The sequence below is a fragment of the Exophiala dermatitidis genome, assembly GCF_000230625.1.
Source record: "Exophiala dermatitidis NIH/UT8656 unplaced genomic scaffold supercont1.4, whole genome shotgun sequence".
In the NCBI taxonomy this organism is placed as follows: Eukaryota; Fungi; Ascomycota; class Eurotiomycetes; order Chaetothyriales; family Herpotrichiellaceae; genus Exophiala; species Exophiala dermatitidis.
In genome coordinates, this window is record NW_008751649.1 from 3,110,713 (window position 1) to 3,136,240 (window position 25,528).

Here is a 25,528-nt window from a genome sequence, read left to right on the forward strand (position 1 = left end):
CAAGATGGGGGCAGTCTTGTGGTTGAGGTTGCTATTGTCCAAGGCTGGCTGGCGTTTGGTTGACTCGTTTGCTAGGCTAATGTGCGGCTGGTACGTTTCGAGATATGACATATATCGTCACGAAGAAATGATATTGAGTTGATATATTTGTATTATCTCAGCACTGTTCTGTTGACCGACTAGCCAACTACATCTTCCTATGTACACACGTCGCAATGGACAGTGATTGAGTCGATCAGTCGAGATATACTCGCAGATTGTATGCGACCATCCAAATATGGTCCAGATCCAACTGAATCGAGTTGGGCATTGGAACCGGTCTTGAACATCATGGTCTGCTTGTTCGTCTGTCATCCCCCTCCCAGCACCGCAGGCCTCAGAGGAGAGACAAGGCTGTGCCCCTTAAGGCCCAGGTATCCATATCCATATATCCTGATTAATATTAATATTAATAGTATTCCTACCACCATCTCATCTGTCTGCCTCGTCTGCCCGTGTGCTTTGCGTACCAAGGTACTACTTAGTAGACATCTGCATAAGATCTCCAACATCCATTCTCCCTTACGTCCTGCGTAACATTTCCTACCCGTGGCGTGGCGTGGCATGGCATGGCATGGCATCCATTGCACAGCCCCTTGACACACGCAACCCCGGCTTGATTAGAAAGCGGGTGATAGTAATAATCCTCTCGTTTGTAAAAATCCACATATAATCATGACGCCTAACGGCGGGCATCTGGGGTCTTCTCCAAAAGTCCGCGCAGACACCACTGCATCTTCCACTGACTTCGATTCATACATATATCTCCTCCAACGAATGTTTCAGAACTACATTGCCCAAGTCTAGAGCAAATAAAACGCCGGTCTCGTGGTCGGAGCCGGCCCGAGTTTGAACGAGTGGCTTTGATAAGCATAACACTACTTTCGACAAGCGCTCTAGGAGCACGGCTGCGCCACGACTGGCCCCCGTGGCCCGCCGCAACAATTGAGACCGCAAAGAGATATTCACATATATACATTCGTTCACTGAACCGGAGACAATCACAATCACAAAGCCAAAGCCGACGAGACAGAAACACTCAGGGTCAGGACCGGACACAGACGCAGAGACAGAGTCAGGCACAGAGTCGGAGTCGGAGTCGAGGTCGACGTCCGAGTTCAAGTCCTCCAAGTCCAAATCCAAGTCTCCTTGACCACGACGAGCGGAGCGACAGGGACAGCGAGAGTTGGAGTCAGAACCAGAACGAAGATCTCCAGTCCAACAGCCACACTGGCACTGGTATTGGCATTGAAACTGGCAGTCAGAGTCACAGGCACAGTCACGGTCGTGATACTCCAAACCACGAGCACAGCCACAGCGAGAGCAACGAGTGGACTGGTGGCAGAGCGCGTTGGGAGTCTCAACATTGTCGCTCGCCCTCACTCTCCTGCTATCGCTCAAAGTCGCGGTCGAGATTAGGGTCAAGATCACGGTCAAGGTCAGTATCGGGGTCAGGGTCACGGGCAGCGATGGCTGCTTTCGACGATCAGGTCATGACGACGCCCCAAGCACCATTACCATCACTGGGAGCCAATGACAACAATACCGACAACAGCTATAATGACAGTCCTCAGCTGGGAAAGGACACAGGTACAGACACTGGCACGAGCAGAGGCGCAAGCACGGGTATAAATCCCAATGATGTGGACACCAATATCAACACCAACATCAACAACAGTACAAATCACGAAATCCACCCCGCCGGCGAGCCCAACGTTGATTCTGGCGTCGACTCCACCTCCACCTCCGCCTCCAACTCATCCAAAATCATCCTCGTCACCGGCATCAACGGCTACATCGCCAGCCACATTGGTCTCCAACTCCTCGAAAGGGACTACACCGTTCGCGGGACGTCTCGATCGCCAGCGGCCAAAGAACACCTTTTGACTGGCGCTTTTCGCAACCACAAACACCGATACCAGCACGTTGTTGTCCCGGACATCGCTGTCCCAGGAGCATTCGACGAGGCTGTCCGAGGGGTCTATGGAATTATACATACCGCGTCACCGGTGGATTTTACGTTGACCACAGTCGATGAGTTTATGGGTCCCGCGGTTGGTGGGACTTTGTCGATTTTGGAGTCTGCTTGGAAAGAAGCTATGAAATCTACAACCACAGCTACCACTACAGACCCTTCACGACAACCACCACCACCACAGTCTTCACGACTCACTTCATTCGTCGTCACATCCTCCGTCGCCGCCATCGTCGATAAATGGAAACAAGTCCCCAACCACGCCTACACCGAATCCGACTGGAATGCGACGGGCGAAAGTGTGGCGCGAGAAACATTCTCTGCGCCCGTCGCCTACGGGGCATCCAAATCCGCTGCTGAACGGGCCGTCTGGGATTGGGTGGCCGCGCATCAACCTGGTTTGCCGTTCGCAGTGTCCGCAATCAACCCTGCCGTCGTGACGGGTCCACCTGTCTCATGGCCTGCCACACCGGATAAACTCAACGAGACGCTCTTGCCCATATGGAAGATCTGGAGTAGTCGTGAGTCTGACCCGAACACGAGAATGCCTCCTCAGATCGGCGGGGCGGGATACATCGATGTGCGCGACGTGGCGCGCATGCATAACTGGGCAATGGAACATTCAGACCAAAGTAATGGTCAGAGGTATCTCATGGTCAATGGCAAGGCACCACCACAGGCTGCGGCCGATTTATTGCGTGCCAAATTCCCCGAGCGAGATATCATTGTTGGAAACCCCGGTCAGGGATATACCGAAGACTATTGGTTTCCAGAGGACGAAAGTAAATTGGTTTCGAGCAAGGCGTATAAAGCTCTGGGGGCGGATAGGTTCATTCGTTATGATAAGTCTATTTTGGATACTGTCGAGGCTTTTGAGAGACAGTGGCCGGGGTTGGCGAAGAATTTGAAACAATCGAAATAGTGAAAGGAGGAAGTTGAGGACAAAATACTGTGCTCCTAGGTTAGTACGCTATGTTAGTAGAGATGTGTTCGCCTTGAAAAACAGGTATATGGATGGTCGCTCTTGGTAAGAGGGGACAAATCATTGCATACTATGCCAGCAATACCAGGTACTAGTATGTAAGCAACAGCCGTATGCTTTGACACCCCGAGGCTCCAGGCTGGTTAAGCCTTCACTTACCGAGACCCTCCTCAGGGCGGGCAGTCTAGCTCATCAAAGGCCAGCTCTAGACTCACCTTGTGTAAAACCTGGAGCCGTGGTTGGCGCAGCATTACTGTACTTCCCGTGCGATGCTCGTCAAGATCAAGTTTTGGCAAAGCCGGGTTCCAAAGTAATAAGCTCCTCGGTGGAACATGTGGAACTCCGCCAGATCGTCTCTAAAACGGAACATCGATTGAGACATGATCGTAAAACTTACAGACACGGCATGTCCACGGTAGCAAAGCAGGCGTCACAGCCATCACAGCCCACTCCTATCGGTCTGGCGCCGTCCGTATTCTGCCGAACCTGCCTTTCCAGCAGTCCAAAACGGAAGTCGTGTAACACGGCATCCTGGACGATTTGCAATTTCCATGACTCTCTAGTCCGGTTGCCCTGTCGGTTGTATATTTTGTGCAACCTTCACTCGCATAGTGCTGTACGTAGTAGCACCATTGCAGTGTGGGTGGCTATTATGATCTCGTCGCTCGAGCGGTTCCGCATCAGCCCAGGGTCCAACCAGAAATAATTGCTCTGGCGCCTTGCTGCTTGGGTGTACTGTATGCGGCGGAACGTGCAGGTGGCTTCGACAAACATACCAGGGACGGTACGCATCATGGCAGTCGACAGGGTCGTCTGGCAATCTGACATGGTGTTCAGCCTGTAAATCAAAGCCTCAGGTCTTAAATAACCGGGAGGTAGCAGACACAGCAAGAAAACCGAACATGTTATATCCCCAAGGTCGAAAACAGGCCCCTTGTGATTCGTCTGAAGCTGCCTCTGGGGAAGACGTCCGTCGCAAAGGACAGTGGGACCGCCCAATCAAGATATAGGCCAGTAACACACTGTCACATTGATAGTGAGCGGAGATGCCCTTGTTTCGCCAGCGCATGACTGGTGGGCGACGTGACAGGTGGAGGAGTTGGAGGAGTTTCGAGGGCCCTGCGGGTGAGGGAGGCCGGGGAACTAGGATACGGGATCCGCTGATAACGAATCGAAGGACGGGAGCTGATACCAGGTCGTTGAACTAGCAATCTGGGGTTCTGTGTCTCGGTGTTTGCTGTCTCGCGGTAGGTGTCCTCAGGCTGTAACAGGGCTGGCGACGCGGCGCAGGCGGGCGGAAGTGAGGACTCAAGCACGCATCCATCGTCGTAGCTTGGACCTCTCGTGTCGAGGGAATGAGATAAGGCAAGCCAAGAGCGGCAATCGTCGTGCACTCTGCAGCATCAGATACCGAGATAGAAGAGGTGGTCTCGCGTATCTCGACAGCAAAGCAGTCTCAAAGATAACGAAGTGGAAGTGGAAGTGCCCGCCGCCCACTACTAGAGTCGGTACCGTTCATCATCCATCACCCACTGCACCTCCAACCAATCCACCACCTATCATCTATCATTCTTCCGGCCTGGCAGCTCAATAGAACCGAGTGTCTGTGTCTTCTTCATCTCCGCTGGACATCACCGCCCTCGCTGGCACCGGACTCATCAACACTACTAGTAGACACTTTGCACGCGCATTGCAGTGGCGGCGGCCGGCCGTTTCACCCGCATCACGGCATGACCTGACCTGCTCGCTGCCACCCCAACTCTCAACCCACGCACATTCTACCACTGAAACTCCACGTTCTCTGTTTGCTTTTTGATTTTCATTCCTTACGTCTTGCTATCAGCCTCGTATTCTATTCGATTGACGTCTTTCGTGCCTGAAAGGCCCGCCTAGGCCAGACACTCTCCAATCACTCCAGCCTGCTGATTCTCCTCCAGTCCTCCGCCACTGTCGCAACCACAACTCCGATCCTCATCCTACCGTTGCTGGTCTCTGTTCATTTGCAATTCTCATGTCGCCTGTCCATGTCAGCGTCGCATGGAGGTCCAAATCCCATCACCGTCTGCGTTTTTGAAGGACTCTTCTGTGATTAGTCCTACTACAAGCACGGCAGCCAAACGACCTGCTGTTACCAAACCCAGAACAACTGCTATCAGCAGACCTCCTACCAAACTTGCACCAGCAGTCCAGGATGGCGCGGTAACCAAACCGAAGCAGAGCAAGAGTCGAAATGGTATGTTCTATTTGCATGGCCCTAGCATGTTCCAGTGCTCCCTTGATCCGTCTGCCCACAGAAGACGGCAGAGAATGTGACTGACATTCATTCTCCTAGGCTGTATGACTTGCAAGAAAAAGAGGCTCAAATGCGACGAGACAAAGCCGTCGTGTGTCCAATGTCAGAAGCGAAGCGTTGAGTGTGAGGGATACAGGAAGGACTACAAATGGCGGAGCTTCGAAGAAACCAATTTCACCTCCAAACCCACTGCGAAGCGGAAGGCCTTCCGATCTAATTCTTCGTCTGGTGCCGTTGACCATGCTGCTGCCCGACCGCTTGACATTCCAGGAAGCTGCAGACCCATACCCCGACGTATTGCTGTGAATAATGTGGACCCTCCTCAAACATGGTCGCCAGGTCTTCATTCGGCCTTTGCTACGGCCGCCTACGCCTTCCACGGCCAGAGTCAAGCACCTCACGCGCAGTCAGGTTCAGAGCAAGAAGCGCATGACAAGATGAACCAGTGTTTCTTCCCTGAACCTAGCCGGATTGATTACTCTACCTATGTTCCTCCTTTCGACGTGGAGGGCATAACGCCCGGATTCTCCTATGGCGATCATCACCCGGATCCTTATGGATTTTTATCGACCACCAACACCTCGTCCGTGAATGACAGCAATAGCGCAAAATCGTTCTCCTCTGGATCGCCTCAACTCATGGACATGCCTTTTCCGGGACCGGAAATGCACCGGCCGCCCGACCCACCAGATATCCGACCTCCCATATCTCCTTTGTCGTATCAACCATCAAACTTCGACCTCGACATGCCTGACGATGGCGATGACTTTGACGAGGAAATCGTCCGATCTGACGTTATGGCGACAACGTCAGATATGCCAGCAATGACGCTCCCTACGCCCACATCTTTGATCGACCCTACCTCAGGCGCTTCGACATGGCAAGGATTCCGAGCAGCATCTCCAACGCCCAGCGAGGCTTCAACATCGTCTTCCAAATCCAGCGACATGACAATCCTTGCACAACCATCTCTGGACGTCTCGTCCCCCGAAATGCTTATGCTCCGATTCGATAAACAAACATGCGGTATCTTGTCCGTTAAAGATGGCCCAACCGAAAACCCCTGGCGTACATTGATCTGGCCATTAGCTCGCGAATCTCCTGCTTTATATCATGCCATCTCGGCAATGACCGCGTTTCATGGGGCTCACGAAATTCCGGATTTACACGTGCCAGGAATGGCCCATATGAACAAATCAATAAAGCGGCTGGCACAGGAGATGGGAAACATGAGGCTAGACTCGGCGCTGGCAACGTCCCTAGCACTGGGCCTCAGTGAAGGCTGGGACCGTCATGTAAGCACCGGTGTACAACATCTGAGAGGAGCCAAAGTCATGGTCAACAATGTGATTGTCAAGCAGCGCCAGGACATGCAGCCAGGCCGGATGAGCACACAGGATGCCACTCGCCTCAAATTTCTCTGCAACACGTTCGTCTACATGGATGTCATAGCGAGATTGACCTCGTTGGAACAACCGCATGACCTTGATATTGATGAGATTTTGGAAACCGTCAACTCCCCGTTTGGAGACCAGGTCGAGGTGGACCCCCTCATGGGTTGCGCAACCACGCTCTTCCCACTGATAGGCCGTGTTGCACGCCTTATTCAACGTGTACGCAAGACCGATTCAAACTCCTTGACATTGGTGTCCACGGCGATGGAGCTCAAAGAAGAATTGCAACAGTGGCAGATTCCGAGTGTTGGCGTTTTTGAGAGACCGGAAGATCCTAATTCAGAGGTGCAGCACTCAATTCAGACGGCGGAGGCGTACCGTTATGCAACACTTCTCTATCTGCACCAGGCTGTCCCTGAAATTCCCAGTGATGGCATCCAGAGCCTGGCGAAGAAGGTGCTCGTTACCCTTGCTTCTGTACCTTTGTCCTCGCGTGCAACTATAGTGCAGATATTTCCATTGTTGGCTGCGAGCTGCGAAGTTACGGACCCGGATGACAGAACCTGGGTGAGACAGCGGTGGGCCGCGATGATAGCGCGCTTGAAGCTTGGAAACGTCAAATCTTGCTGGCGGGTTGTGGAAGAGGTCTGGAGGCGCCGTGATTGTTATGAGAACGGAAAGGCGGATCGTTTACGCAGACGGTATAATTCGCGGGGGGTTCCAGGTGGGAGCTTTATTCCCCCTGTTCTCAACATGCCACCGGGTCTCAAGCGAAAGGGCCACACTTCTGATGGCGACCTGGGTGATGACGCAATATTCGCAGAAGGCAATGCCAATGTCCTCGGGTCCACCTCGACGCCCGAAGAAGCATACGATCCGGTTCGGTTGCTGAAAAGAAGGGTCACGATAGATTCTACGACTCAACAAGATGGTGTGTCAAATTGGAAGCTCCATGTCAACAACAGAAACCTTCCTGCCTCAATGCCTGGCTCTTGCGTGGGGATCTCGCGTCGACCTACTGGAGATATTGTCTCACCAGGCCAACTTGAACACGAGTATACTGTGCGAGGAAGGCTCCATTGGTTAGGCGTTATGGCCGAGTGGCACTGGGAAGGTATGTTCTTTGCTTTGTTCTGACCCTGTTGACCGAGGTTTGGACGTCTCCATTGACTCTTTCCTTGGCTGTTACCCTATTGACATTGTTCACTGACTTGGTCGTTCACAGTGTTTCTTGGATAACCGAGAGGATGATAATATCCGCAGGGCTGCACATCCATTTGCGAATGTGCGTTCAGCTTCGAATGTTTCTTACCACTCAACGCACTCTTGCTCGATGGACTTGCTGAGCAACACTCTCGATAAAAATGCCGCGACTGCTTGTTGATACAGTGGTGGTGGTTGTGTTGCCGACAACTTGGCGAGGAGATTCGCTGTACTGGTGTGAGGGAGCGAGTCCCTTTCTCGACGAGGCCGGTATCGAACATCATCAACTCGTGCTTCCGCCTTAGGGTTTCCAGATCCATCCACTGGGATTCAGGAGATTGTTCCCTCTGGTCAATGCTGATGGCGCAATGGTTCAGGACGCCAGGCCTGTTATTGTCCTGTTTCCTGCCGACGACGCTCCCCTTGGTCTGCTCACGAGTCACCAGGAATTGCCGCATGCTTGCTCTGTATTCCTCGAGCTCGGGACTCTGGGGTAACTTTAATGTCGATGGGATCTCGGCTGTTGTTTCCCGCTCATCTGCCCGGTTTCCGACCCTCTGACTTTTGCTCTGGTCGCCGATCACCACAGGGTGTGTCAAGGTGCTCATCTTGTCGAGCCCGACCGTCTGAGTATCTGTGATGTTATAGTCCTCAGCCCTGAGGCCGAGCCAGATTTTTTTGCCTTTTTTGCGCTTTCTAACGAATGTTTTCCGGCTGTTATGTATTTATTTACGTTTATGACGACGGGACAGATTGGCGCTGTGGCGTGAGATCTGTTGGGTTTGATTTTGACGGTTGCTTTATATATTGTTTATGCTCAAGGTATCTTTCGACTTCCCGGTGGACAATGCTAGCAAGGCGTTCTTTCGGGTATTTTTCTGGCTGCCTTGGGTCGCGAATTGGCTATGTTGCAGTGGCGCTATGGAGATGCAGAGGTATACATGCGGGCGTTCGTATGGTTTCAAAGAATGGCGATTCGGTACGGGAGAGACAAGAAGGGTGTCCTCGGCATCCAGCCTCCGCCCAGACTGGATGGATGGCGGAATATGTAGGCCGTAGATGAGACGTAACTTGACATAGATTTCAATGCGAACGAAGCGGTCCGACTCGCAGGTTGCATATGGGATGTTTTCCGCAGGTCGTCGTTTTGTTGCACGAGGGTGGCTCTCAAAGGGCGAGCGAGAGCGAGGAAGAGACTTTTATGGAGCGAGATTCTCCACCACCACTGAGGTCAGGTCGAATGGATGACAAACATAGACTGTGATGTAGCAGAAGCACGATCGGAGGCAGATTCAACTTCTTATTACTATTAGGTATATTTAATACCATTGATGAGGTAGCATTACTATTACTGTACTACTAGCTAGGTAGGAAATTGCTATTGCTATTGCCCCGGTGGTGCTATCATGCCACAGAGCTTGCTCGAGTGGACTGAGCGAGTGAGTGCTTCTCATCTGATTCCCGTCAAGCACTCGGAGTCCATAAATATACGTACCCACTACACTCGGGACCTTCAGTACGTACCTGGTAGGTCCATCATACCCGCATCTCCAACCTGGTTCGAGGTACCTATTTAGGTATGGTTCGTGCTTAGACTCCAAGAACAAGCAGAAGAAATCTGGGGTCCAGCATCCGGCGGTTCGATTTGGGAAGGAAAAGGCTGACGGGGAACATAGTGTAAGAGGTATGTACTGTAGACACCTTAGTTGTCTTACAACCGGGAACCTAGGCCAGCCCTACAAGTTTGCGATTACGAGCAATCCACCAACCGAGATCCTGAGGTAAATATAGTATGTGAACAAGACCCGAGACGCATAACTACTACTAGTACGTGCCGCATTGATATCGTGCATGCTCGAAGAATCCCGTCGTGCAAGGAAATGTGGGAGTCGAGAGTCGTTTTTTCCTTGCATGTTGGCAACCTCTACCTGAAAAAGGATCAAGTGAATACCAGTTGTCGTTCGGTAGCCAATGCCATTACCAGTGGTAGTGGGACTGAAACACATGAGATGCAGAGTCATCTACACTATTATTACTGACCCTTGATGACTGCAAGTCGAAGATTCGGATGTGTAGGAGGTGTGTATGCTGTGTGTCGGGGCTAGTAAGGAAGTAGTCGAGGATAGTATCCGACAAGGTTCGCGGCAGGGGAAATGATTCCTCGATTCGGCTTCGTGCGGGATTCCAAGGCTACGCTGTCGATCATAGGATAAGAGTGAATATTTGAAGTTGTTGAACGAATGAAAGAGAAGGCGGGGTCCGTTTTCGAGGACATGCACGGCATTGACCCATCGGAGAGCCTGTCACATTCCGGCAGTCGGAAGCGTCGTTTGACGAGCATGACGAGAAAGGAATAAAAGAAAGAGAAAGAACTGAAGGTGACGAGTGTAGTGATGAGAAAGCAGACATCAGGAGTTGAAATAGTACGCCTTCAATTATGGGTGGTGGTTTCGGCAGTGCAGTGGGGTATACAGTCATGACTCGCGCTCATAGTGGTGTACCGCGTTCATGAAAAGGTGACTGACTAGCGGGGGTTTCTTGTTGTTAGCAAATACAGCAAACAGAGCAAACATGTCTCAAGGCATCTACTAACTATCTTAGTACTAGCCCCTGTCTTATCTCTTATCTCTTAATCTACTTGACCTCGCGGTGCGTTTCCTGTCGAAGTTCACCTCCATCTGTCGTTGGTCTCGGATCCTCGCGCACTTAACCCTGTCGGGCATATTTATCCCTCGACTCGACCTTTTCCATGATGCTCTTCAATCAACATGGGCCCGGGGTAACCTTACAAACTCGGGCAAACATATAGACGTCGGTGATGAGCGTCGCGGAGACATCAGCTGGCTGATTGACCGACCGACCATCTGCCTCCTCGGCCAGCGGAACACGCTGCCAGTGCATGGCGACGACGCACCTTATGGCCAATGTAGGTATAGTACTACGAGACAGGTAGGGACAAGACAGCCAAGTATATCTTTGAGACGCCTGGCCCTTTCTCCTGTTCTGTTGTTGTATTCTACTCTCCTCTGCTGTTCCATTCTCTTGCGCGCATCACTCAAATACAACTCCGCTGCCTCTACAACTTGAATCTCTTGAGACAACATGGGCTCGTCACCAGCTTTCACGTACTTTTCCAAAGCGCAGAAGGAATTCAAGCCTCCCCTGATCGCAAACGAGAACGCCTACCTCGGGGACATCGCCAGCAGTGACAAAAATGACCCGGAGAAGCCCATCAGCGCCGGCTTCTACCGCCTCGAAAAGGGCACTCCCTTAGTCTACACTTATACCTACCATGAGATGAAGATCATTTTGGAAGGAGAGTTTGATATCAAGGACGAAACCGGCCAATCTGTGCATGTAAGTTTCATCCCTATAACACACTCCTCGCGTGGGTTTGTGGTAGAGCAATTCCCCGGGACTCAAACACCAAGCCACAGTCCTGACATTTATTCGAATATTAGGCTGTCGCGGGAGACGTCTTTTATTTCCCCAAGGGTGCCGTCATCACATTCACAACAAATTCATACGGGTTGGCGTTCTATACCGGCCAACGAAAAGAGGGAGCTGCATGAGCGAGACGAAGGAAAGAAAAGATAACACATGAGGACAAGAAGCTAGTCTTTAGAATCAAAAATCCTTTCTACTGTTCAGACATCCACCGGCTGATCTATGCTTATCTTGCCCTTTTGATCCGACGCCAAGACTGACACAAAACAAAACACGCCATGAAAACCAACAAGATACCAAATATGGTGGAGGTGGAGGCGGAGTGACCGCGGTGTTCAACTTCAACTCCACCTCCACCTTCCGCCACTGGCAGTCAGAGGGCAGACTCTGTGGGTTTTAGACAGTCTTTGATAAACACCTCCAGATCGTCAATTTCCTGCATGTCCGCTGAGTGCGGGAGACCCCTATGCAGCATCAGCATCAGCAACCAGATCCATATCATGCACGTCCTAGACCCACGACTTACTTGTATGTCTTGAACTCGACCTTATGCCCCAGCTCGTTTCTCAGGAACTCGGCTGTCTGCACCCCCCATCTATACTTGACCACTTCATCGGCGTCGCCATGGCCCATGAAAAACGGGGTGTCCTTGTTGGCTCCATTGGCTTCCTTGGCATATTCTTTAATTTTATCCCCGAGCAATAAATAACAACTGAGTCCGAAAACGCCCCCGAGTTTATGAGGCGTCGTGACACCTGTAAATATGGACATGGCGCCGCCTTGAGAGAAGCCACCTAGAATGATTCGGTTCGAAGGGATGCCGGCCGCGATTTCATCTGTAATGAGTTTGGTGAAGGTCGCTCGGCTGCGGAGGATGCCCGGTTCGTCGTGTTGTTGCCTAAGCTCCGAGAAGTCAAGCTGCACGAATCGTAAAGTGCTAGTTAGTCCTGATATCGTGTTGTGTTTTCAAAATCGGCAGATGAAACGAAAAGGGGTATGCAAACATCGTCGCGGCGCCTTACGATATCGTACCAACCGGGCATTGCCATGCCAAAGTTCTGTACTCGAGTGGTCAGCAACTTTCGATGTCCTTCATGTTTGAGGGGGAGAGAGAGCCGTGGACGTACTACTGTGATCGGAATCGTCGGCGCATTGGGAAAGACAAACTTGACGTCCTCAAACTTGCCCCGTCGTCGCCAGTTCTCCGCGAGAGACACCCTAGCCGCGGTCAGGACTCGAGTGCATTGTGATAGGCGCCGTCAGGAGTTGTCGCAACTCACCATCCTGCGCCGCTACATTACCTCGCCCAAGTTAGCCTCAGAACTCCATCAACGACGCCGTCAGGGAAAGGGTGTGGTGCCAACCTGTCTCCCAGTCCATGAGCCATAATCACGGTTGCCGTGTGCTTCTTGAGCGCAGGCACCACCAGCGCTTGACGTCCCGCCATCCTGACGTTCGGTTAAGCGAAAGACTGAAAACAAGTTCGCTCGAAGAAAAGCAAATGATTCAACTGTAAAAGACGCCCAAAGAGATCCGGGGAGACTGCGGAAACATAGTGTTGGAGAACGTCTCCAGATACTACCTCTAGTAGTAAACTGTACCTGAGACTGTTCGTATGTCACGCACTGAATGCCCCGCCGAGGTTGCGGTCACTTCACGGTCTGACGGCGTCATTCTCCCGCATCCACATTGCACTGGCAGTCACTCCAATTAGGGCCATTGCCGCCAAGACCTATATTCACACTGCGCTCGCAGTCTGGCAGCACAGCACGACAACTTGATTGCGTCCGACGTCAATTCACCAACTCCAGCTCACCACCGCAGCCTGTAACAGTTCGATTGTCCTACATTAAGCTAGGACAGACCACAATCACGAGCAATCTCGTTTTCCCGATCGTGTCCGAATCGTCCACGACAAAAGACACAAGCTTGTCTTTTTAAGCCCCTCTCATCTGCTTAGCAGTCGTTTCGAATTTCAACTCACCAACATGGATACCGAGAAGCTTAAGCGCATGCAAGCGCAGGTGCGAATTGGTATGTTTGGGATCATTCTATAGTGCAGTATTGGATTTACTGCGCAGGCTGTCCCGCTGTCCGACGAAACTAACATCGAGACAGGGTATGTGTGCACACTCTTATAAACTGCCCACGCGACCAGACCGAACCAGTCTCTCGATGATACGCTGGCGAACTTAGTCAAAAACGAAAATCAAAAACAAAATGGGAAATGAAGGCGACTAACATTCGTCCTACAGAGGCAAAGGTACCCCGCGGAGAAAGACGAAGAAGGTCCACAAGAGCTCCGGCACCGACGACAAGAAGCTGCAGACCGCGCTGAAGAAGATGAATGTGCAACCCATCCAAGCGATTGAGGAGGTCAACATGTTCAAGGAGGATGGTAACGTGATACACTTTGCCGCACCAAAGGGTATGTGTGGAAGACCGCTGCACAAGCAGCCACAAGAACTAGGGATCATCTGACATTCGTACGTACAGTGCACGCCTCCGTCCCCTCCAACACCTTCGCCATCTACGGCAACGGCGAGGACAAGGAACTTACCGAGCTTGTCCCCGGCATTCTTAACCAATTGGGACCGGACTCTCTGGCCTCGTTGCGCCGACTGGCCGAGTCGTACCAGAGCCTGCAGAAGAAGGAGGGCGGTGAGAAGAAGGAAGGCGAGGATGACGATGACGAGATCCCGGATTTGGTCGAGGGCGAGAACTTTGAGGGCAAGGTTGAATAAGCTTGTGCACCAAAAGGTCCAGTTCAGACGTGACAAGCGAGTACAGAAAGGGTACCCTTTTTCGTTTCACGAGAGGAACCCCGAGGCAGAGCTTGAGAGTTCGTGGAAGACTCGAAGGATTCGTGCTTTGCCTTGATATTGCACTGCGAGCTCACACGGTTGCGATGGCGGAAACAAAGTCTCTTGAGGGACGACGTGGCGGAAAGTGAAGCATTAAGCAGAGGACCTGAATTCTGGTTTTGATTCATGCAACGAAGGCACAGAATAGGAGCAGAAAAGAATCAAAAAGCTGTGTTTGTGTCATGCCATGTTTCGCAACCAATCTAACGAGCTCGGAATGAAGCTCCCCGTTCGATCGTCTCACAACGTGCATAGTACACAGATCGTGATGAGAGAGGTAATGCGAGAGGCAAGTGGTTACCACCGGCTAGACTTGGTCCACAAGGTCAATCGGACCAGATAGAAAGCAAGTGATATAGGAGGATCAAAGTAAGTGTAAGTTTCCGCCGACACCGACAGCTATAAAATACACCGCTTCATTACTAGAAATCAACGAATCAATTAATCATCCTTGAGACCACAGAAATCCGTGCCGAGCCAATTATCCACCGAGTGCCAGAAGGTCCAGTACCAGCCATTAGCTGGGTCCCAGGACCCATCGTCCTTGAGCAGGGGTCCTTCACCGATAATGTCGGCCGGTCGTCCTTGTTTGTTCGCTGCGACGGCAGTACTAGAAGATCCCATGAACCACGACACGACGGGAACGCTTCTGAGCACGCGTTCCGTCAGCGTTGGTTGGGGAGGTAGGGCCTCGGAGACGGGGCGCAAGACGGCCTTTTTGACCTTGATGTGAGTCATGTATTGAGATTCTTGTTGCTGTTGTTGTTGGGTCATGCCTAGCTGGCTCTGGTTCTGGCTCGACCGGGGTATCTGAGGCGCAGATCGGGACCGCAGCGCAGAAGAAGACGAAGGAGTGAGTAGATCTGTGGCTGTACCTGTGGCGGTAGCCGACGACGCAGTAGTCGAGGATAAAGTAGACAACTCCTCGTCATTGCCTGAAGGCTGACCATACTGGACGTCCGGCATGGTGTGTGAGCGAGGCAGGGTATGTAAAACACGCTCGAACCCGGCGACGGCCGAATCCTTACCGCTACCAGCACCAGTAGCGGCACTCATCGTCCTTGCTTTTCGACTTCCCTCCTGCTGCTGCGTATTTTCGAGCGGTAGAGGACCTTTGGGTATAGCGACATCAGCCCCCGGACCTCGACCATGCCACATTTCGCAGTGGACGAGACACCCGTCGATCTCCAGGGGGCTGTAGAAACACGCCGTCTCGGCCGCTTGAAACGAGTCGAATGTCACTTTGATCCAGTGCTGGCCGCCATTGTAGATTCTGCTTTTGCGAATGGCTTCGCGGCTCAGGTTTCTTTGTGTCGCTGGCAACGAAGACCGCGGCGAGTGAGACGTCATGAGGTACAGGTTCGGGTCTTCGCGCGGGTAGTCTTCGCAGATGAAACCCGGAGCCACGATCTGTTCGAATTTCGCCAACACTTTCCATTCCGTCGCTTTGGATGCGTAGCCATATATTAAACATTCCGTGGGCACTGCTTCTGGCAAATCGATCGGCGGCGGTGGTGGTCGTGCTGTTGCTGTGTTGTTGTCAGTTGATGTGCTGTCGCCGCCACCGGCCTTGATTGTCGTCCTCTGTTGTTGCTGTTCCTCCTCTTTGGCTTGTTCTTTGGCGAAGAGTCGTCCAAAGTCGGCTACCGCAGAGTTCTCCTTCTGCCGCACCGGTGTCGTCCCTGTTCTGGCTCGAGGCGTTCGTGATCCCGTCGTCCGTACACTGCGGTTGCGGCCGAATGGTCCGCTTTCCTCGGGTTGTCGCGTGTTACGGGCAGAGCTAGATAGAGAACAAGGTCAGCGGCAGAAACAACATGGTCCAACGCCAAATAACTCAGACTTACTCTGCGTAGCGGTATCCCCACGGCAGAGGTTCGCCCTTAGGATCTCTCGCGCGTTCCTCGGGCAGCACTGAATGGATCTCCATCGTGGAGTCTGGCTACTGAGTGTGCACTCGCACGATGGATGTGGATGTGGATATGGTCGTTGGCTGCGTGGAGAGTGTTCGTGCGAGGCTCAGCCGGCTGCTCTAACGTCCCTAAATCCAAAGACGGCTGTGACCTAGAGTGGCATTCCCGAGTGATGCTTGATATTCACTTCAGCAGGAAAATTGAATTGAATTAAAAGCCGATATAAACGGAGGTAAACGCAGGGGGGTTCAATGTTGGCGGAGGATGTTTGGGGTTGCGCCAAAAAGTTCACCAAGCAACCAAACTTCTTGTTCCTGTTGCTTGTGCCCACCGAGGTCAGCCTTGTTCACGCGCCTGCTCACGTGACCATCAGGCTGAACAACCCTTTCTGTACCAGTCTGTAGGTTTGATTAGAGGTCCCGCCTTCTGGCTGCGGGACCCGCTGAATGCAAAGTAGGATGCCTTGGGTAAAGAGATAGACTGTTAACGGAACTACTAGTAGGCAATTCCCAGGTCCTCGCAAAACAAACAATTTGCAGCATTGTACGCTATCAAAACAAAATTCTTTTTTTGTGCCGGCGTCATATCCAGCAACAATCCCGTCAGGGCAGGCAGTGGACTCGCAGAAGCCTCGACACCACTACACATCGCCTTGCGTCTGCTTGCCAGAGCCGCTCCCACTCATTCCTCGTCACCACCGGTCTCGCCCAAATCTACTCTTCCAACACTCCAAACTTCACGCTCGTCCTCCTGCTCATCTGAGCTTAGTCCCAAACCACCAGCTCCACCTTCGGCCTCTCGTCTTTCTCTTGCTTGCGCTCCCAGCCGTAATGCCACACGCTTGAAGTAATCGCTTAATGGACGTGCTTGGCCTGGGGACAGTGACTTGCCCGGTCCGGCCATGTATTGGTCAAAGACGGCACCTTCTTCGTCCACGACGCTGAACAGTTCAAGGAAAGCGGCTTCAGCAGCCAACTTGACCGGAATAACCGGGTCGCGAACCGAAGAAAATACTGGCGGCACAAGAATGGAGAGAAACTTTCGCATATCGTCACCATGGTGGCGCGCAACCGTGCGAATAACCACAAGTGCTAAGCGGCGGGAATCAATGTCTCCTCCTGGAGCGATCACTGAGGTCAGGGCTTCGATGAGCGGCTGGCAGGCTTCTTCATCAGAGGTCGTGTTGTCCGACAGCAAATATTTCCCTAGTGCGAGGACAGAATTTTGCTGCACGAAGGTGTTCTTGCCCGTAAGACCCGCCGCGATGACTGCTCTAGTCTCTTCGGGGTAGTCAGAAATCAGGGTCGACGCGCTCTCGAGCAAGACCGCGTTGAGGGCGAGAATAGAGGCGCTCGTGGATGGGTGCACCAAGACACGACTCTTGATCAACGACCCGGCTTTGTCGGCTGGGAGAACCTTGATCATGGCACCGAGAAGGCGTGCATTGGTCACCATCATGCTGTCATCCTGTCCGTCAAGCTGGCTATCCATAAGTCCCAGAATGGATTCACGGGACGCATCACTCATATTGGAGCCAACCTTGCTGACCACTTCTTGCAAGGCCTTGAGCATTGCGTTGCGAACGCCCACGTCTGGAGTCTTTGCGCCGGTCACGAGCTCGGCGATAAGTGGATCAACACGAGGAGTCAAGGTGATAAGCGTGCTCAGCGCCTTGGTAGCCCGCATGCGAAGTAATTCGCTCGTTGGATCAGCGATGGATTTCGTAAACGTCCGTTGCAACTGCGGTAAGAACGGTCTGAGGAAGGTGGGAATCTTCTCCAGTAGCTGGTTGAGGGTGGAAAGAATGGCACATTTGACATCCATGGATCTTTCGCCTACCACACGAATGAGTGGACCGGTGATTTGAGTAACGAACGGCTTCAATGCATCTGGCCCACTGCGGTCGATGATGTCGGAGATACCCATGGCTGCCTGAACTCGTTGCTCGGTAGTACCGTTCATCAAGCCCTGCAGGAAGATCTGGAGGACAGGCAGGACGCCCTTTGGCAGTGCAAATCCAGGGAGAATGGCGCCGGCGGGCCCGGCTTGTTGTAAGACCTGTCGTGTCGGGCCCACCAAGGCCTCCATCTCCTCCTTGCGAAGATGCGATTGCAGCTGACTCAACGCAGACCATGCTGCTTTGACAACGGCAGGGTCTCGATCTCCGAAAGAGATAAGAAGAACCCGGATGAGGTCTTGGTTATATCTCGAGTAGTCGACTGTAGCCGCCTCAAAAAAGGTGCCCAAGTGTTCTGCTGCCACCGCTCGTCTCTTATGATCGTCGTGCTTCACCATCGCTAGCATCACGCTCATGGCAGTATTGAGGCCGTCGAATTCGTCGACAGACGCCAAGACTGTATCGAAGGCTTCATCTAGCTCATGCAAGAGGTCTTCGTCCTTGCATGACACTATGTTATCTGCAAGTCCGTTGAGGATCGCAGGCAGTCTACGGGTCATGCTCGAGCTTCCGACCTTGGCCAGGGATGCAATGGCGCGTGCATTGAACGCGGTGATTGGGTTGGTCAGGAGCGTTGGTATCAGGTTTGGCAAGATCACATTCGCTCTGGTCGCTTCAGTGAGCAACGTCAGCAGAGCTGACAACGCATGTTCAGCTTCTGATTCACTTCGAAGAAGATTGAGCAGGTGTGGTAAGACTTGATCAACCGCGCGTTTACCAAAGTGTTGCTGAAGAGAGTCGAATGATTCGGCAGCAGCCTCTCGTACCTCAGGATCGGGATCCGTCAGCGCTAGGCGGACAATGGCAATCAGTTTCTTTTCATGCTCTTCAAGTGACTCTGGAGATGCTGCGTTGACAATCTCCCGCAGAGCAATGCAAATGCCCTGTCTCTTGTCTGGATCGGTAGACGTTTGAAGGCCTTCTTCCAAAGATGGCAGCAATGCGGCAAAGACACCTTCGCCAGCTTTTCGAATAACCTCTCCAAGGGCATTTGCGGCGATCACTTTGTGTTCCATATTGGACGAGGCGAGACGAGCAATGATCATTTGCGTGAGTGTCGGCACCAGTTCGCGCAGAGTTCTTGGTGTTGCAACCAAAGCCTTCCAAACAGCAATAGCAGCGGCGCGGACCTGGCCAGAAGTATCGCAACGGCAGATATAGAGTGAGGACAAGACTTTGTTGCGCCGTTCCTCGCCCAAAACCTCGAGCAGTGATTGACCTGCTTTGGTCGCTGATTCGCCTTCGTCCTCCGCATCAGTTGATGCGCTGACACCGGTAAGATTGAAGAGGAGATCGCCGACCAGCTCCACAGAGCTGAGACGAATACGATAGCTGTCATCAGCTAATCCACGCTGCAACTCCGGAAGGAGTAGGTCAATGGCCTTGGTTGCAAAGTTCTTCACAAGAAGCCTGCCTGCTCTCAGAGCAGTCTCGCGGATGACCTCGACATCATCAGCCAGACCGCTAAGGATGGACGGAATGATCTGGGCAAGATAGTTTGCAAAGCTGTTACCAAAGCATGCGGGCAGGAAGATGAAAAGCGTCATAAAGCCTTCTCTGACCGTCGGTCTTGGGCTGGCGACATTCTGGAGAATAGTTGGTAGAGTCTCCTCAAGCCTGGTAGTTCCCAGGCCCGCAAGGACTTCGCTAAGAGCTTGGGCAGAGCCAAGGCGGTCGCTGGCACCTGTGTCGGTACGCAGGGAGGACATCAAGCTTGGTATCAGGTCTGGGAAGGCATCTTCTCCGAGCTTCTCGACCAAGCTACCCAGAGCTTTGGAGGCAGTGGCTCGAGTTGCCGGGACAGGATCGATGGACGCGAGTCGTAACCCAGAGACGAGGATTGGGAGATGAGTAACGATATCACGCTTCTCGGTGAGATGTGCCAAACTGCCGATAATCTGAGCAGCTTTCCGTTTGGTAGCCGAGCGATCATTTAGGCCTCGTTCCAGAATTCTCACGACCAATGCTAATGATGGTGCGTCAAGGTAATGCACGAAGGATACCTTGATCAGCCCGTCAAGGGCTTCCTCGGTATATCTTGTCGGGTCACTCAGGGCTTTCAGCAGGATATCGACGAGACTCTTAACCTCGGGGTTGGTGATCACCTCCCCGAATCTTTTCAAGCTGCTGTTAGCCGCTGCTCGCACTTCTTTGTGGCTGTCGGTGAGCACAGCCGTCAAAGGAGGGATGATCTCGGGCAAGCTGGTGGCCAACTGTTGAGGGTCAAGGTAGGCCATTGCACCAAGCAAATCACAGGCTCCCTTCTTGCTTCGCCACTGTGTCTCGTTGAGTCCCTCCAGGAGTTGAGGAAGGACACGGCGGACTCCGAAAGAGCTTAAACTTCCAAAGCATGTCTTGGCTGTGTCGAGACAAGCTTCACGGACCGATGCAACAGGATCGCCAAAACCAGTCAATAACTGCGGTAGGATCTCAATCACATAAGGCTCGAAAGTGCGCCCAAGGAGTAGTGACAAAAGTTCGTATGCCATCATGGCGCCTTGCCGCTGTTCGGGACTCTTCTTATTCTCCGCTGCGCTTCTCAATGATGACATGACGCGGTGCTGCCTCAAGGCCGCTACTCCTTTGCCCTTTACAATACCAGCCAGTCCGTAAGCCGCACCACGACGGGCAGCATACTTCTTGGAGTTGAACAGCTGGTCCAGGAGTGAAGACAGATATGGGCCAGCATCGACGCTGGGAGAGCGGACCAACGGGGGCAAGCAATTGGCCACCGCATACTGGACTGATTCCGAAGGCGTGCTGAGTGTGTCGAGGAGCTTTTGGATCACACCTTGTGTGCGTTTGTCGCCTTCTGGAAGATGACGGGCAAGCGAACCGTAGAGAACAATCACAGCTTCGTTGACCCAGTCTGATTCCTGTGTTCCCTGGTCGGGCCCCTGTAACACCTTCTCAAACAATTCCATGAGTGGTTCTAGGCACTCATTTCCACGAGCGGCGACCGTGGCAGTGCCGGCCGCGACCATTTCTGACCGCACGGTGGCATTACGATCTGAGAAAGCACCCTCGGATATCAAGAAGTTCATGAACGGCACCAAATCATCTTTGTCGATGACAGAGGATAACTCTTTGAATGCGAGAGCAAGCCCGCTTCTCTTTTCCCAAGGGTCCACCAACTCGCCCTTTTGTATGATGCCCATTTTGTTGCGCTTTGGCACAAGCGGTTGTGCTTCTGTTTTATACGACTCTTCCAACAAAGCCAACATATCTTTAGTCTTCGCCGGAATCAGCACGAGTGCTTGCGCAAGTGCTTTGGATGCAGCAGTACGAGTCGACCGCGCGGGAGAAAACAGGAACTCAGGGATGCTGTCGATCATATCTTCCGTCACACCGAACTCGTGCTCTTGCCAAATAGCTAGAGCCGTTTCCGCATTCTCATCTTCTTCATCCTGGCAAGCGATCCACAAGTGCACAGAGAAGTCTATATCTGACAGATCCAGCTCCGAGTGGATGGCCTGAAGCGCTGCGGACCGAACAGGAGTTTCAGGAAGAGTAACTGCAGACAACAAGATATCTCGTTCTTCGGGGGTAATGTTTGCGGAAATGGAGCGACAAAAGTCGAACAAACAATCCTTGATAATTCGATAGTGTTGAGTATACCTCTGCATAGCGCCAATCAAATGTCGCAGGATATCAGCTCGGGGAAGATGCTCGTCAGAACCTGATGCCATCTGGAAGGAGAGGAATTCGAGCGCAAGCAAGACTTGTGCATCCGCGTCGTCGCCAGTGACCTCCCCAATCCTTCCGTTGTCCAAGACGGAGAAGATCAATGGCAGGGCATAAGCAGTAGTGACTGTATCGAAGGGACGTTGCTCGGCAGCGAAACGCAACCTATAGAGAACTCGAGTACCCAGCTCGGCGAGAGGTTCAGCAGTCAAATTCTCGGGAACATTGGCATTCGGCAAGGATCTGAGTGTGGCCACACCAATAAAAAGTCGCAGATTTCCGAGCCGGTCTGATACTTGAGTAGAGCACGCTAGATATCCAGAGACGATCTCATCATCGACAATCAGAGCTGCCCCATTCTCCAGGACTCGTAACAAAGCGCTTATGGCAGGCGACATCCATAGGCGTGCATCAGTTGGTGGACCACGAGCCAGGCCTTCCACGAACTTGGCGCCTCTTCTGACTTTGGCAGACGTAGATTTCAGACGATTCCGTACCTCAGTCTCATGGGCAAGTTGGGCATCAACCTTCGCTTGCTGGTCTGGAGTAAGCTTTTTCTGAGGAGCACCCTTCTTCTTTGCCAGTTGCTGCCGCATCTCTTCTTCCCATTTAAGGACATCATAGTCCTTTTGATTTTTGTTCTCGACAATGCTTTGTGAATTTTGGCCCAACACATCAACGACCAGAGTGCCTTCGGGAGCACGAGCGATAAGTGCTTCAGTGGGCCCAACACCGTCCAGCTGGGTAGGCTCGAGATCTTTCCGGAACTGGTCAACGAGTGCAGGTGTGCAAGATTCCGGCGCCACAAAGGCTAGGGTAGTAGCCGCGTTGCAAGCAGCAACCTCGAAAACGTTCAATGGTGCTAGTTTTTGAGGTTCAAAATGGGAGAGAATTTCAGAGAAAAGATCATCCCGTCGCTTCTCCCCCAACTGCCCGGGGTCTACCCCTACGGTCAAACAATTTGCAATCCAATCTGAGTTGAAGATCAGTTCGGATCGAAGGAGAACAATCGTTGATACTGATTGGTCTTCCAGGACCTTGATAGGCATGTCTTTCTCGAGAGCTTTCCACCTGTCCTTTGCCGGCGATATGCACTTGACAGCTTGAAGCAACCGGTTGTCACTTAATGACATGGAGTCTCCATGCGATTTACTCAATTCCTGTGCACGAGATCGAAGCACATCCCAAACACCAAGGACTATGCTTCGTCCGACAGAAGCAGGTCTTTCAGTATACACCCTCGATAGAGCCGCTCCAGTCTCCTTCCGGACGATCGAATCTACCTCCGGGGTTAGCATAAGGTGAAGAATTGCCTTAGCCCATGCAGTCTGCGCATCCTCGCTAGCTTCATCAAGCTCTGACGCCAGTTTTGTCAATGCATACAGCGCCCAGTGATTGTCTTCTGCGGACGAAAGTCGTCCGTAGACCTTCGGATTTAGCAAGAAGGAAGGCTTCGGGGTCAAGCTCAGAGCATTTTGTCTGATCTGATCATATTTCTCGGACTTGAAAGCATCCGCCTGCAAAATAGCAGAATCCAAAAGTGCTGGAAGGCCATAAGCCGCTGCAACGTAGCCATTCTGCGCTGCGGGCAACGGATTTGGTGCGATCTCGTCATAGACCTCGGTCAAGATTTCCAAACATGACTTGATGAAATCCCGCGACGCCCCATCTGTTGGTACGGTTTGAAGGTCCCTCAGAACGTTGGCAACACAAAGAACCCACATCTTGCGAAAAGGAGGCCTCTTATCTTTACAGCCTTTCAGAAGAGACTCAAAGACAGCTTTCTCAGGAGACGGGGAAGTCAACACCACTTGCAGATGGGGGACCAGAGCCTTCAACTCTTTTCTAAGTGCACCTTCGTTCGCTTCCTTCGAAGCGGCCGGCAGAATACCTTGAGCAATTATCGTAGCAGTTTTGACTTCCGCAGGTACTGTGAGGAGTATATCTGCGAGGATACCACGCATTTCGAAATTTGCAGGCTTCGACGACTTCAAGGCCGAGGCCAGCTCTGCAGTAATTTTCTGAATGTTTTCTGGCTGACCACCCCTCCGGACCAACGCTGCAAGAGCTCTTCCGGCTCCTTCACGAATGGTAGAGTTTGTAGAGTTCAAGGCCGAAAGAAGGGGTTTCAGCAACTTTGAAAGGACAAGCTCGGAGATGTCAAGCTTCTCAGGCAAGCAGCTGGCGAGAGCTTCCACGGGGCCTTGGAGGACAATTTCTGGCGAGCGCAGGATGGCCTTCTCTAATGCGGGCACAACCACACCGCTGAGATCCTGCATCGTCACGAAATCCAAAAAGAAATCATGGAGACCTGTGCATTCGTGAAAGGGCACAGGTGTTCTTGAGCCGATGACACATTTGACGTAGAAGTCGAGAACTTGCTTAGATAAACCCTGGAGTTGCTCTTTTCGTTCCGGAATTCGCGAACTGACACCGGCAATGACGCCGAGATACGGTGCGCATCTAGCATCTGCATCAGAAGATGTTGCAACTTCCTTGACGGCGAGCTCCAATCCTTTGGCTCCATATTGGGCAGTCTTGAACACATCCCGCAAGCCTCTTCTCGCTACGACCAAGGCCGAATGCTGGACACCTCCTCGAACATTATTATCTTCACATTTGTCCAAAAAGCGGGCCGCAGCAAGACAAAGTTTCCCAAAACAGTTGCCAAAGAACTGCTCATCGCGCCGACTCTCCTGTTGCGCCAGACATGACCATTCAAGCAGCACGAATGCGCTTGAAGATGCGATCGCGGTCTTCTGGGACTCGTGGACCAGAAACTTCGTTATGGCAGGATAGGTAGCCTCGGCGGTAAGTGGTTTGGTGAGGAATGCCCGAAGGCAAGACTGCACTGCCTGGCGAGACTTCCGGTCTGCATACCGAGGGTATGTCGAAAGAAGAGCAGGGAAGAAACTCAGAGTATTCTTTAGGTTTGTATCATCTTCTTTCATAGTTAGTCCTGTACTACTACATCTGAACTCTCAATGGAGAAGCCACATTACCAGTGTTCTGGATTTCAAGGAGGAGGGTACGCAGCACTTCGATGCGTGTGTTGGTTGAGCTGCTGCTGAGGCCGGCCAGACGGGACTCAGGAGTCTCCTGAGGACCCGGCTCCGAGATGTCGCCCATTGTCCATGAAATGTTGCAAGTTGCACCAAGCCGACCGTGGATGCAGTGGTTCAGTGGGTGCGTGACTGCTGCTGCTACTGTTCCGGCCAAAATTCTCGCGGAACATTGGCACACCAAATATGACGCCCGTGACCGCGGGGACAGACGCCAAGATTTCCGCACTACGGGACAGCCTCGTCAGAACTACCTACAATCTTAGTCATACGATAAAGGCAGCCTTGCGTTTGGCTTTCAGGCCGGAGACACAACTCACACACCTTACGACCAGTAGATTATACCTACTACTAGTAGTAGTAACACTGTAGCCGTGCCTCCTAAGTTAGGTCTCGGTCTTTCTACATGGAGATCTGCAGCTGACGCTGGCGCTCAGCTAATGCAAAACCTGGTGAACACCGGTGCTTCTGACTTAAACTACCTACAGCGTACATCCACCTCGATATATCAAGCATAGACACCCAAGGACCTTATATGAAAGCCCTGATCATGTGCGGGGTGTCGCACAATCATTGAATCTCTATGATCTCCTGCTAGTATTTGCACTGCACGGTTCGCCGGTTACACCCATTGGGCAAGGCTGGTAGTACTACTACCTTCATCATGGTGACGGACTTCGCTAAAGGTAAACAGTCTGTTTCAGATACCGGGATCTAG

The 25,528-nt window shown here is 52.2% G+C and overlaps 7 protein-coding genes across 7 annotated transcripts; 4 read left to right on the forward strand and 3 right to left on the reverse strand.

Moving 5' to 3' along the window:
- The first annotated feature begins 592 nt into the window (after window positions 1–592).
- On the forward strand, window positions 593–3,318 carry HMPREF1120_05420 (dihydroflavonol-4-reductase). The gene has a single exon (XM_009159594.1). It carries the CDS (start codon window positions 1,509–1,511, stop codon window positions 2,934–2,936), a length of 1,428 nt encoding a protein of 475 aa, XP_009157842.1. The 5' UTR covers window positions 593–1,508; the 3' UTR covers window positions 2,937–3,318.
- Window positions 3,319–4,436: 1,118 nt separating this feature from the next.
- On the forward strand, window positions 4,437–9,403 carry HMPREF1120_05421 (uncharacterized protein). The gene is made up of 3 exons (XM_009159595.1): window positions 4,437–5,229; window positions 5,329–7,797; window positions 7,909–9,403. Exons 1-3 carry the CDS (start codon window positions 5,034–5,036, stop codon window positions 7,920–7,922), a joined length of 2,679 nt encoding a protein of 892 aa, XP_009157843.1. The 5' UTR covers window positions 4,437–5,033; the 3' UTR covers window positions 7,923–9,403.
- Window positions 9,404–10,568: 1,165 nt separating this feature from the next.
- Window positions 10,569–11,851, forward strand: HMPREF1120_05422 (uncharacterized protein). The gene is made up of 2 exons (XM_009159596.1): window positions 10,569–11,243; window positions 11,348–11,851. Exons 1-2 carry the CDS (start codon window positions 10,989–10,991, stop codon window positions 11,456–11,458), a joined length of 366 nt encoding a protein of 121 aa, XP_009157844.1. The 5' UTR covers window positions 10,569–10,988; the 3' UTR covers window positions 11,459–11,851.
- Window positions 11,392–13,522, reverse strand: HMPREF1120_05423 (acyl-protein thioesterase 1). The gene is made up of 7 exons (XM_009159597.1): window positions 13,318–13,522; window positions 12,698–13,261; window positions 12,614–12,625; window positions 12,461–12,551; window positions 12,356–12,391; window positions 11,860–12,251; window positions 11,392–11,797 (listed from the first exon to the last, which is right to left on the reverse strand). The coding sequence occupies exons 2-7, from the start codon at window positions 12,778–12,780 to the stop codon at window positions 11,707–11,709; spliced, it is 705 nt and encodes a 234-aa protein (XP_009157845.1). The 5' UTR covers window positions 12,781–13,261; window positions 13,318–13,522; the 3' UTR covers window positions 11,392–11,706.
- Window positions 13,322–14,077, forward strand: HMPREF1120_05424 (nascent polypeptide-associated complex subunit beta; the record flags this gene model as incomplete). The annotated part of the gene is made up of 4 exons (XM_009159598.1): window positions 13,322–13,357; window positions 13,415–13,452; window positions 13,589–13,761; window positions 13,830–14,077. The coding sequence occupies 4 exons, from the start codon at window positions 13,322–13,324 to the stop codon at window positions 14,075–14,077; spliced, it is 495 nt and encodes a 164-aa protein (XP_009157846.1).
- A 561-nt stretch (window positions 14,078–14,638) lies between these two features.
- On the reverse strand, window positions 14,639–16,124 carry HMPREF1120_05425 (uncharacterized protein; the record flags this gene model as incomplete). The annotated part of the gene is made up of 2 exons (XM_009159599.1): window positions 14,639–15,977; window positions 16,042–16,124. The coding sequence occupies 2 exons, from the start codon at window positions 16,122–16,124 to the stop codon at window positions 14,639–14,641; spliced, it is 1,422 nt and encodes a 473-aa protein (XP_009157847.1).
- A 664-nt stretch (window positions 16,125–16,788) lies between these two features.
- Window positions 16,789–24,877, reverse strand: HMPREF1120_05426 (elongation factor EF-3; the record flags this gene model as incomplete). The annotated part of the gene is made up of 2 exons (XM_009159600.1): window positions 16,789–24,689; window positions 24,751–24,877. The coding sequence occupies 2 exons, from the start codon at window positions 24,875–24,877 to the stop codon at window positions 16,789–16,791; spliced, it is 8,028 nt and encodes a 2,675-aa protein (XP_009157848.1).
- Between the last annotated feature and the right edge of the window lie 651 nt (window positions 24,878–25,528).